General features: G+C 39.9%; 1 protein-coding gene across 1 annotated transcript; it reads right to left on the bottom strand.

Annotated features, from left to right (window-relative positions):
• Nucleotides 1–8,803: 8,803 nt before the first annotated feature.
• LOC129283542 (putative deoxyribonuclease TATDN2) lies at nucleotides 8,804–10,475 on the bottom strand. Its single transcript, XM_064095041.1, has one exon. It carries the CDS (start codon nucleotides 10,440–10,442, stop codon nucleotides 9,294–9,296), a length of 1,149 nt encoding a protein of 382 aa, XP_063951111.1. The 5' UTR covers nucleotides 10,443–10,475; the 3' UTR covers nucleotides 8,804–9,293.
• Between the last annotated feature and the right edge of the window lie 1,993 nt (nucleotides 10,476–12,468).

Here is a 12,468-nt window from a genome sequence, read left to right as displayed (position 1 = left end):
CCTTAAAAAGCCATTGATATGCAGGCAGAAAGGAGCAAATTCAGATGACAGTTCTTTTACTTGTAGAGGATGTTAGTATTTATAAAGAATTAGCAAGTGAAAAGACTTTAAATGAAAAATTGACATGCTGGTTCTTCCTGCATACATCTTGTATGCAGGAAGGCATTTGGCTCAACTTACCCCAGAAGGTGGCACAATTTACCCCATAGATGGGGCAAGTTGAGCCATTTGACATCGTTTTTTTCAAAGGTCACAATGACTTTCAGTGTGGGGGTAGAAAGTTATATATGGGTGAAAAATATTTCCCAAGAATCAAATCTAAAGGCTAGGTACTTATTTCTACAATATTATTAGTCATATCAATTTTAACATGCAAAATGCAAAAAGTGTCACAACTTACCCCGCCTTCCCCTATACATTTTGTGTTGTGATAGAAAGCAGATAGTGATCTACATGTACATGTTCCCTCATACTTTGCTACTTTGCAGGTTTTTTTTCCATTTCCGGTATAATTCCTACTGCCAACCCATGTTATAAAATAAATAATGCATAGGTTCAACCTTGTGATGCTAGTGGCAATGCAGACATCTTGTATCCACAATGCTTTCCTTGTACTTCTGATAATTTTGAGCCACTGTGTCATCACTAAAACACACTCTCACATAGTATGTATGCATTTTGTGTATCAAATGGATAATAGAAAACTTTGTGTTGTTCATTTAAAAAGAAATATTATCCAGATAAAGAGATTATTTATAATAGAAGATTAATCTTTTTCTCTGCTATAGTCTCAGATGAGCTGATTGAGATGAATGTAGGAAAAGAAACCCCAGCTTTATAGTAACCTAAAATTCTATAAAATTGAAATAATGAAACCGAATCCCCCAATGAAAAATTAACTTGGTTTAGGCTTTAACTTCACAAAGGAAAATAAATATGAGTATATTTGGTGTACTAAAAAAATTGTCAACCTTTCCTTACTAAAAGACAAGGTTTATTTCCAGAAATTAGTCCATGCTTTACAAAAAGAAAAACGATATATCTGTTTTTTTTTATTTATTATGAAATGTTGTCTTTGTCCATTGTTTTGTTCATGAGAAGAAATATGGATTTTATTTTTATTTTGATGTTTATTATAAATCAACTATATAAATCTGTCCCTGATGTAATAAGTATGTCATTTGTAAATTAAACTTTGAATGATACCTTTTTGTTTTTTTTTTCTTAATTTGTTCCTGTTGTTTTCAAAATTACAGATGTAACAGATATACAGGAATTATTCATTTTTATAATAAAGCCTTTGGGAACTCCAACTAAACTTTGATTTTCAAAGCATTTCATATAATAATAACCTTTTTTTTTCTGTTTTTATCATAAATTGAAATAAATCACAAATTTTACAAATGATTATTAGAACTTGTATGGTTTTTAAAAAATTCAAAAAATTGTACTTTTTGGAAAAGAAGTAGTCAATGAGTCCAAAAATTCCGGACATTTTCCACATAAAGTGCAGTGTTAACTGAACATAACTAATGATTGTTTCATGAATGCCAGCATTAATCCAAAGATACCTGGATATGTGATGAGTATTTTTATTCCTATACTTGTGTATTCAACTAAAACAAACTTTTGAGACAGAGACTTGAAAAATATGCACAAGTTACCCACCCCTTGAATAGTATCACAATGTAATAACAAAAAATTATTGATAATGTACAAGAAAAAATTGGGGGAATAGAGAAAATAATCCGTTAACATTCATGATAACTGATGCAGATTTTCATGAATTTAGAACCAGACTTGTGAAAACTAGTATTTACTCAAATCATCTCAAAATAGAACAACTTCGAAGGCAGCTCAGAAAAAGCTGTATTTTAGAAATATTGTCTAAAAACAGTTCCTTCATGTACTCTGTCTCAGCAAAAAAGGTTGCTGCTGATGTCATAACTCTTATAACTCATATAAATATGGCTTTTTTAGAGCTTTTGTGCAAATGCTTCAATTTTGAGATGAGATTTTAACAGCCCAGCGACGAAATATCGTAGAAGAGAAAGTAGCTTAGAGGGGAAGTTCATCCTGAAGAGAAGTTTGTTGTGAAAATTCCAGAAAGAATAGTAAAAAAATATTGGTAAAGGTTTGAGGAAAATTTATTAAAGATTTAAGAAGTTATTAGAATTCTAAGTTTTTGATTTGTGACGTCATATACAAGCAGCTGTCCCATACATTATGTAATATTAAATAAATTTCCCAAGTTTTAAATGGTTCATGGATGACTATTTTTTCCCCCTTTAGGAGCAAGAGTGAAATCATTTGTCTGTTGATATATTGAAGGTACAATACAGGGGCCGCAGAAGCGGGGGGGGGGGGGGGGGGGGGGGGGAGGGGGCTTCAGCCCACCACTTTTCCAAAACTGTACAAAAACGTATAAATGACCATATAATTGTGATTTTTTTTGCATGGTCAGCCCCCCCCCCCCATTTTAAAAACCTTTCCATGGCCTCTGCAATAAGAACCATTTAAAATATTTTTTAGAAAATGATATTTCATATTTTTTTTATTACACGATATGTGGGGAAGCTGCTCGCATTTTCCTCAAACCTTCACCAATATTTGTATTTTTTTTTTTCTGCTATTTTTAAATAGACTTCATCAAGGTGAACTTAACTTATGAATGTTAGCACTCTGGCAAGAAGTTGTCTCGGGGGGAAATTGCCTCAGCCTATATATTCTTGTAATTACATGTATACAGCATATGCTTTGTACAATTGTCACGATGCTCATCATCCATCAGTACTTTAATTACTGGCATAAAGCCTAAAGTATGTATTTCAATTCAGTTTTGTTCAATAAAACATTGACCAAAGCCACATTCCTAAATTAAATCCATGTCTGATTATTTCCTACAAACTGGGCAAAATACAATAACATAAATCTATCTTGTACAACTTACACTACGGGTCATACGAATTTCTTAAAAGTATTACTTTATCATTGTGAAATGAGCATATTAATTACTGGGTGGGGATCCTATGAAGCAAGAATTTATGGCCTTGGGATAGCATCACCTAAAGCTCTGTAAAACCTTTGCTTATCTGAATTATGATAGAATTGTTGCCTCTCAAGAAATTACATATTTTTTAAAATGTATTTCTTCAATCTGTCTGTCTGTGTCTATCTAATAATTAGTTTCCTGAACCATGTTTTCTTTGAACAAGCTCTCACCTACCTCGTGTTGAAGGTATGATTGTAACGGATGTGGAAAAAAATATATTGGAGAAACAGGAGGTATTTTGAGGAATAGAATGACCCTCCACCGTCAACACATAAGAGAGAAAAAATATCAAATTCTTAATGTAAGTAAACACATATCAATATGTGCAAAATAAATAACTCCAGAATGTCATGTTATACCTTTTTACAAATTAAAAACTGACAATGAAAACAAACGTAAAATAAAAGAGAAACATTTCATTGACATATTTCAGCCGGAGTTGAATAGGCCTTAACATTATATTATTCATAAAGAATAAAAATGGAAAAGGACTAGCCATTGATTCTTTTAATGGGTGTAAATAATAATGAAATATCTTTTGATCATAGCACTTCAGATTATGACGTAAATTACATCTTTTGATCAAAGCGTTTTAGATTATGACGTAAATTATGTAATGATGATAACATAATGATTCCGTTGCTACGCAACGCATCTCATCAGCGTATACATGCTTAGTATATGGCGCTAGAGCGCAATTTTTGTATGAATTTGTTTTGAATCAATATTTCACTTTCTGAAGAATTAAAGACGAAACTAGTTAAAGTGGAATATTTGAGCATTCTTTGACTATTCTTCATTTAGTTTGATTATTATATATATATATCACAGAACAACAAACGACATATATAATGTTGCTTGTTACAGACATTCAATAGTGTGATCAAAAGAAGAGACTGGAAAAGGTGCCAGTTATTGCCATCGTATGTACTCTTCTGTCAGATTCATCTAAATGCCCATGTGCATTGTGCAAGCAGTGCCCCTCCAAAAAAAAAAATTTTTTGAAAATGGAAGAAAGCTAGAAGGAAAAATGGCAAAAAGGAGGAAAGAAGCAAGAAATAGGTGAGAAATGGAAAGAAGGAAATGGAGAGTGATAATCTGGGTTGATCATGGATTTGGCTCCTATGTTAAATGTTTCCCCTGGGGGGGCCACTTACATTGACGAGTGGATACCATGCGCGACCAAAAAAACACGTACAAAGGATGTCCTTTTCACGATAGGGCACGTTACGTACTACGTAACGTGATAAGGGTGTCAAAAACACAAAAATAATGAAAAAAGGGTGTCTATTTCACTAGGAAAATTACGTGTTTAGGGTCGAATTTGCGGGAATGATAAAACAAAATTAAAATGTTTTATAAAGGATGTCCATTTTGCCCCAACACTTCGTGTTTAGAGTCCGATTTGCGCGAGGTGTAGAAGATGGTGTCGTACTAAACCAAATATGGTAAAGCCGACGACCGAAGGACCCGTAACAATAAAACATTCCTGTACTTGTTTAGGGGTTCATTTCAGGGAATATTTGCCAAGAGTATCGTTTTGTTTCCAACTTGTTAAGGGTAGGGTTTCAAACGCCAATACTTGTTAAGGGGTGCATTTTCACAATATGGAAATTACGTGTTTAGGGTGCTTTTCGAGACCCCATGGTCGCGCATGGTATCCACTCGTGAATGAAAGTGGCCCCCCCCCCCCCCGGGATGTTTCCCCCCTATGTTAAATGTTTCCCCAAGTCGATTAAGGGATTAAATTAATGTGCACTGGCGATTAATTCCATTTTTTTCACCTGAATTATAACGTTACAGTTGTTTTACTTTTAGCATCAGTGGGGAATGCGTGGGACCCAGTCACCTCCCCCCCCCCCCCCCCCAAAAAAAAAAAAAAAAAAAAAAAAAAAAAATCTTAGAAAGTCTACCCGTAGCTAGCTAGCTCGTGAGTCGTAACAACAAAGCCTTTGCTTTTTGCATCGTCATATTGAATTACATCCATTACGTGAAGATATCTGATGCAGTCCCACCAAGGTTATCTTTTGTTGACCGATAGTGGACCTTTGCGATACTGTGTGTAAATATTGCGAAATCATATTGTGCAGAATCTATTTAATAGTGTTTGTGTGACTGAGCATGGTGGATGATTGATGCTGCAATAAGCGAAAGACGAAGAGAAAAACTTTATTAGGTAAGCTGCCGATGCTGCCTTGCCCCTGGTTTCGAAGTAGAGTGATTTAAACTCATGATAGTGCAATATTTCTTATTTTTATATTATCATATGTGGACTAGATCTATATACATGATTAGTGTAGTTTTAAGGTCTCTAACGTTATTCAACTTACGTTATCATACTCATATTCATAAGTCATAGTCCCACTCGCTGAAGCTTGTGTTATTATTTCGCGGGTTAGATCGATGACGATTTCAGAGTCGGACTAAAAAAAAAGTTACACATGGAAAGTCCGGGGTTCGATCCCCGGCTGCGGCACTTATGGCATGCCCTTGAGCAAGGCATTTTAATACTCTACAATGCTCTTTTATCTTGCTTTCAAATAAATGGAAATGCTATAATGTAACTAGGACTAGTAGGTGTACACTTTTTTTAAAGAAAAATAAGACATGTTAATTGTTATTAATTGTTGCATTGCCATGATGAGTATGACATGATTCATGAATTTTGATTGAATTTCTAATGCAGTATTGCCAGACATTGTAAATGATGTGTTCATTAATGTATAAAGTCATGGAAGCTTTTCCTATGCTATGCCTGTGCATCTAAAATTAGATGGTCACATAATATATATTTGTTATGCCCAGTTTTAGTAGTTGTCTTTCATGGTTCCGGGACAGCCCGACCACCGGACAGCCCGACCCTGGACAGCCCGACCCGCTGCCCTGGACAACTCTTCCCGGTCGAGTTGTCCAGGGTTGGCTCTGAATCGGACAACTCGACCACTTGAAGTCTTCTTCAGAATTTCATGATATAAAATTTCAAACTTTACTTCAAAAGTATTTTCCCACATAATCCATGTTTCTACAATACATTCTCGACAGAAAATTTGACATTTCAGTGTATTTTGAAAGAAAATAAAGCGGGTTCCCTTGCAACGAGAATATCTTGACAATCCGATACCGCCGCCGGCGAGCTGTGTTCATGGTCTGCAAATTTGAGTTGATTTTTCCGTCACTTGACATATTTTAATGGTGAGGGTGTGCTATTTTGTATCTTCATATTCCATTTTCACATTTCCTGTACTTATTTAAAGTTATTGCATTTCACAAAGTTAACATGGATTATGTGGGAAAATACTTTTGAAGTAAAGTTTGTAAATTTTATATCATGAAATTCTGAAGAAGACTTCAAGTGGTCGAGTTGTCCGATTCAGAGCCAACCCTGGACAACTCGACCGGGACGAGTTGTCCAGGGCAGCGGGTCGGGCTGTCCAGGGTCGGGCTGTCCGGTGGTCGGGCTGTCCGGACCCCGTCTTTCATGTCACCATGACAAAAAAAAAGGGGACCCAAAATTTTGGCAATGGTGATGCTCCACATAGTCATACTCATAGGCCTACAAACAGGCAACGCGATTAAAACGTGTGCAAGCTTTGAGCAGTAATGTTTGTCTACATCATATACTTTGTTATTTTGTCAAAAATTTACGATTGCCATTTGTTTTATTTTCTATTTCTAGATTTTGAATCATTTGATTTATTTGATTCTTGTCTATTGTGTAGACTATCTTTTGTTAGAGAAAAAAGTTGGAAATAAATAAATTTGAAGAGTTTCAGTTATTTTTTTTTTTGTAGCTAGGCCTAACCTGACATGACCTTAGCGTTCATATGAGATATGCACCAGCACGGCGCACCCCCCTCCCCTATAAAAAAAACCAAATAAAGCTCTTACAAAAAGGAGGTGAATCATGAATGATATTTTGTAATAATAAACTTAACTTATGATTTTTAGAGATGCAGGTCCAAAATGAGGATCATCATAGGACTTTTTTTGTTAAGGATCTCCACATCACATAAAGTGTTGGTAACTTCGATCACCGGTCATATGGCTAAACAAGGGCAGTAAACATGATTTAGTTGCATATCAAGTCCATGGGAAGATTGCAAGTCTTGAAAGAGAAGAGGTGAGCTAGCTAGTAGCTACAGGTATTTGATGACAGATAATCTACTGTTTTAGCACACTCGAGTCAAAGGGTGAAACTGCCACCCAAGAACCTTCGTCCTCATAACCAAGGACAATCTCAACTATTAGGACCTTGTGGCATTTACTTTTTTTTAATAATGTTGTAAATCGGATCAAAAATCGGATCGGCAGTTAAGCTTCTAAAATCGAAATCGAATCGAAAATCAAATCGGCGATGTTTAAAAACAAAGGAATACATCAAAATGTTGTTCGCGGTCGCGCGCATCTTCCTGACAAAGTCACAAAGACGAATGACTTGGAATGGAAGTCGCCAACATGCGCGATCGTTTGGAACATGTTTTAAAGCCAGGGGTTTTGAGGTGTTATTGCTTTAAAATAAACCGAGTGATTTTTATTAGAAAGATAAACGAAAGACGCATCTTCCGAGCAAAGGCACAAAGGAAAATAAAATGAAAATATTTCTCATAGATCACAGGTTAATGAACGATCGGCGGGACATCTTTTAGAAGTATTTTTAGGTGCTAGCGATTTAGAATTATTGGAATGATCTCTTACGACGCATCATCTTAAAGTCGCAAGTGCAATTAAAATGAAGTAGAAGACGCAAGCACGCACGATGATTTGAAATATGTTATTAAAATGTTTTGGGTAGCTAGCGTTTTCAAATCAATTTGAAGTTCACGGCGGGGTCCGCTATCACCACGAGGTTGAAGAGAAGATGTCTATCATCATAAAGGGGGTATTGTATCGTGACCTAGTATTAGTATTACCTTAAGTTAACTGTAATTTACGAGAATCTATGGGCTAATCTGACCTTAAGATATGGATCTCGCGTCGGATTATGGCCTGGCACGAAGCTTGAGTTGCACTGGTTGAACTTGAACTTAGATGTCGGTTGCAGAGCGCTCTGGTCCTTGCTGTAGCGTAGCTAGCTGCCGGGGTATGGTGCGTCCTCAGGCCAGTAGTACACGTCAGCGGTGGATCCAATTTACTCATAATAACACATAACTAAAATGCGTCTTAGCTTATATAGGGGATGGGACCCGTGAGCCGTGACAAGATACCGAAATTATATGGCCCGCCAATAGGGAATACATGTATATGTGTGTAATGCTATGGACAGCGAATAGGGAACTTATAAAGGAGTGCTTGTCTCTACACTTCTCCCCATCTTATTGAGGATAGATCTTATCTAGACTTATTAATTAACTTAACCTAACAAATAACCCTTAATTCTAAAGAATATTGGATACAAAACATGTATCCCAGCAAACTATGTGGCCCTACTATGTAAACATATATAGATACAGTTCTTGCTTTGTTCATCTTTTCTTTTCTCTTCATCTTTCATTTTTTTTTTTTTTTTTTCTTTTTTCTTTTTTCTTTTATCTTCTTTTCTTCATCTTTTTTTCTTTTCTTTTTTCTTTTATCTTCTTTTCTTCATCTTTTCTTTCATTTTTTCTTTTTTCTTTTTTCTCTTTTCTTTTTTCTTTTATCTTCTTTTCTTCATCTTTTTTTTTTTTTTTTTTTTTTTCAAAGCATAAATATTTAACATATACAATGTAATATAGACCTACAAACTAGAACTTTATCTAAGGAAACAGAGCATATGTATTTAACATTATTTGAGAACCCACTATTATTAGCGGTGTTCGAAGTACGGACCCTCATCTATTCCAAAATTAAGCTAGAGTGGTTTCTACTGTCCCGAACGTTATAAGACCACAAAATTACGAGCTGTTAGGTGGTTATCTGCTGATCACGGTTAAAGTTGCCAAGTGAATGTTGCTGGGCACAATTTACTTCATAACTTTCGGGGGCCATAAGGACGGCACCCTTAAGTAAATGATGGTTAAAATACTCTGAGGGGTCCTCCCAGGTAGATCATAGTGAATGAGACGGATTGTTATGAGAGGGCCATGAATACGGCGCTCACAGTTAAAATACTCTGAGGGGTCCTCCCAGGTAGATCATAGTGAATGAGACGGATTGTTATGAGAGGGCCATGAATACGGCGCTCATGAGAGGAACATACCCTGATTTGGCATGAACGTAGCATGATCTGATATAAAACAAAAACCAAAAGCAATAGTTGAGCCTCTTAGGCTACGGTAAGGCCGGCAAACCCAGAGTAAAGTACTTGGGCATTATGAGCCGTGACTCGCATCACCTCCCGGAAGTCCTCATCCCTAATGCGGGAAACCAACCGACCAACATCCTCTAGCAGGTAGGGGGTATTGATCGGTAGGCCAGGTATGACCGGCAGGTACGGCGAGTCCGTCTCTAGAAGGAGCCGGGTCGAGGGAATGTTGCGAATCATGTGCACTTGTGCCGGATTGAATTGCAGTGCCAGCCCAGAAACTCCGGCATAGACATTCTTGAAGGCAGCCATCCACTCTTGTAGCTCTGGGAGGTCACCGGAGAAATTGTGTAAGTGGATGTGCTGGTGTTCCCCACAAAACTGCCTCAAGAGGTCCCGGAAGGGGCCGTGCAGATGATGTCCACACGGATCCCTCCCTGCCGGCCGGAGGTGAAGGACCAGCACCTGGTTCCGACAACCGCGGCTGAGAAGCCGCCGAACAAAATTCCATTGAGGAGGAATGAGGTCAGCCGAGGGGACAGTATGATCGATCCCTAGCTCACTTATAGCGGCTACGCGGGGGCATGCAAGTAGGCATTCCAATTTTTGAAAGGAACTCTCATTTAGGTCCGGTACTTTCTTAGGGTGTACGCCCACAGCCACGTGGTAATGTGAGAGTAGCGGCAGGAGCTTAAGGGCCCGCTTGAAAGTCAGGGGGTCACAAAAATTGACGACACCGCCCACAAGCTTTACGACAGATGGAGTTCGGGGGAAATAATCGCCTTTAGAGGCGATGTGATCAATCATCCTATCCAAATGAAAATGGCTGTCGAAGCCATTGACCCGGGCCGAAGTTGGGGGTTCAGGTCTCAGGTCTTCTTGCAGCAAGCGCTGAATAGAGGTTGGTAATTGCTGCATGGGGCACACATAAGGGCTAGCGCGGGCGGTGTATACAGGCGGCATGGCGAGACTCGAGGAGGGCAGAGCAGGAAAAGGAACAGGAGTAGGATGGGGCCTCGCCGGACTCGAAAGAGGCGGTATACGGGGTGGAGCTGGAAACCGGGGGGTCACCTGAGGGGGGACGGTAAGGGCGATAGGGGTGGGCTGAGGAGTGAAATGAGTGACAGTAGAGGGAGAGACGGTATGGAGGACAGATGTAGGCCGACCCATAGAGGGGAGAACGGTAGAGAGAGAAGTTGTACAGGGGGCGGGCGCCGATGGCCTGCTGAGGTGAGCAGGAATAGTAGGACGAAGAGGGGGTCCGCCAGGACATGCTGGGGTAGGGGGAGCGCACCGTACGGCGGCTACTGAAGAAAAGGAAGGCGCAGTGCCCGGAGCAAGACGAGGGGGGGCAGAGACGGTAGCAGTTGAGGGAACTGCTGTGGAAACAGGAGGGGGAGAGACCCCTGAAACGAGGAGAGAGGTAGTGATAGGAATAGGGGTAGAAACAGAGGTAGCGACCGAAGTAGTGATAGAGGTAGTAACAGGGGTAGAGACAGAGGTAGCGACCGAAGTAGTGATAGAGGTAGTAACAGGGGTAGCGACAGAAGTAGTGATAGAGGGAGGAGCGGGGATAGAAGAGGAAATGCCTGAGGGAGAGCCCCAAGATGAGAAAACGGCACGCAGGGGCATAGGAAGTTTGAGGTGCAGGTGCACTAGTACTCGGAAATGAAGCAAGCAAGCCGGCGAATTAAGCGGCGTTAACGACAGCTCAGCCGGCATCGGCCAGCCCTCAAACCGAATCTGGCTGCGTAAGTCGCGTTCCACCTCGGGGGGAAAACACGGTCGGTTTACCCGAAAATCAACATTGACCAGTGCCACTAAATCAAAGACGTTATTTTTTCCACCCCTACAGAACCGACCTGCGATCCAGTGAAGGAAGTCCCCTCTCCCCTTCAATAATTCCACGGAAGGTGGAGTAGCCCTATCAAAGTGCGTAATTGACGGCAAGTGTTCGTAAATATGCCTTTTGATGTGGGCCGAGGTACGGCCACAACTGGGGTATGGGCAGATTTGCTTATGCCCTGTTTTACTGTTTAGCCTTCCCTTACCTGAGCGGCCGCCAGATGGTCGGGCTGCTCCTCTTGGGGGACCCATTGGTTACTCTGTCTATTCTACTCTGGTCTACCCTGAAGTTGCTACCCTGGTCTAATCTATTCTGGTCTACTCTGGTCTGTTCTGTTAAGAAAAAAGAAGAACGTAAGGGAAACCCTTATCAATTATAGCCTGATATATACGTTTACCTCAGTTTCTATTTACTGAATCTTGGTACTGTGTAAGTATATCAATTCTCTACCTATATACTAAATATATACATACATATAATACGTAGACATACATGCATCCTGGACGATAATGGAAAACGTGGAAACACTCACTGATGGAGGATAACCAAGGTTAGAGTATTGTTTAACCATGGGTAATTTAGTATGGACACAGATGGACAAAGATAACGCTACATTTGTAAGGGCCTTAATGTGGCAGCAACTATCGAGCTACTCTACCCTAAGGACTAATCCCTTTCTATTTTCTTCGGGTTGCCCGACATACGGGGCACGCGTAAGTGTTCATGGTCATAGCCTGAATCGGCAGTACATTAACACATGCCCCATGATACCACTCTAGGCACCTGTCACACTGTATCATTAGCCGACCATCGTCTGGCTTTCGGCAAAGGCAGTAAACCTCGTTGGCGGGGCGGGGGCCACTCGACGCCGGCACCTCTTTATCCCGACATAATTTCATTCGATCATGATTCAACACCACGAGTGCTTTCTTGTACTTCACTCGAAAAAGATTAGCGGAGAGACACTTGATTATTTGAGCGGGGCCTTTCCAAGGTGGACGCAGTTTCCGGCTCTTTCCCTTGCATGATGCCAGATCGAGGAAATAGACCCAGTCATCCTCTTTGAAGCTCCGATGTCTGACCTTAAGGTCGTAGTCTCTCTTCATTCGGGCTTGCGATGATTTGAGCCTTGACCTTGCCAAATCGTGAGCCTGCAACATGGCGGCTGACAACTCCCGGCAATATTCCGTCGACCTCTGCCTTTGTTGCGTTGGAGGAAGAGAAAACATGAGATCTGCAGGCTGGTTTACCTCTCTGCCTAGCATTAGCCGGTTTGGGGTAAATCCTGTGCTTCGATTGACAGTAGACCTCATAGCGCTAGCTATCTGGGGTAGGAATTTATCCCAATGT

The sequence above is a fragment of the Lytechinus pictus genome, chromosome 2, assembly GCF_037042905.1.
Source record: "Lytechinus pictus isolate F3 Inbred chromosome 2, Lp3.0, whole genome shotgun sequence".
Lineage (NCBI taxonomy): Eukaryota > Metazoa > Echinodermata > Echinoidea > Temnopleuroida > Toxopneustidae > Lytechinus > Lytechinus pictus.
This window is presented reverse-complemented; position numbering and strand designations above follow the sequence as displayed.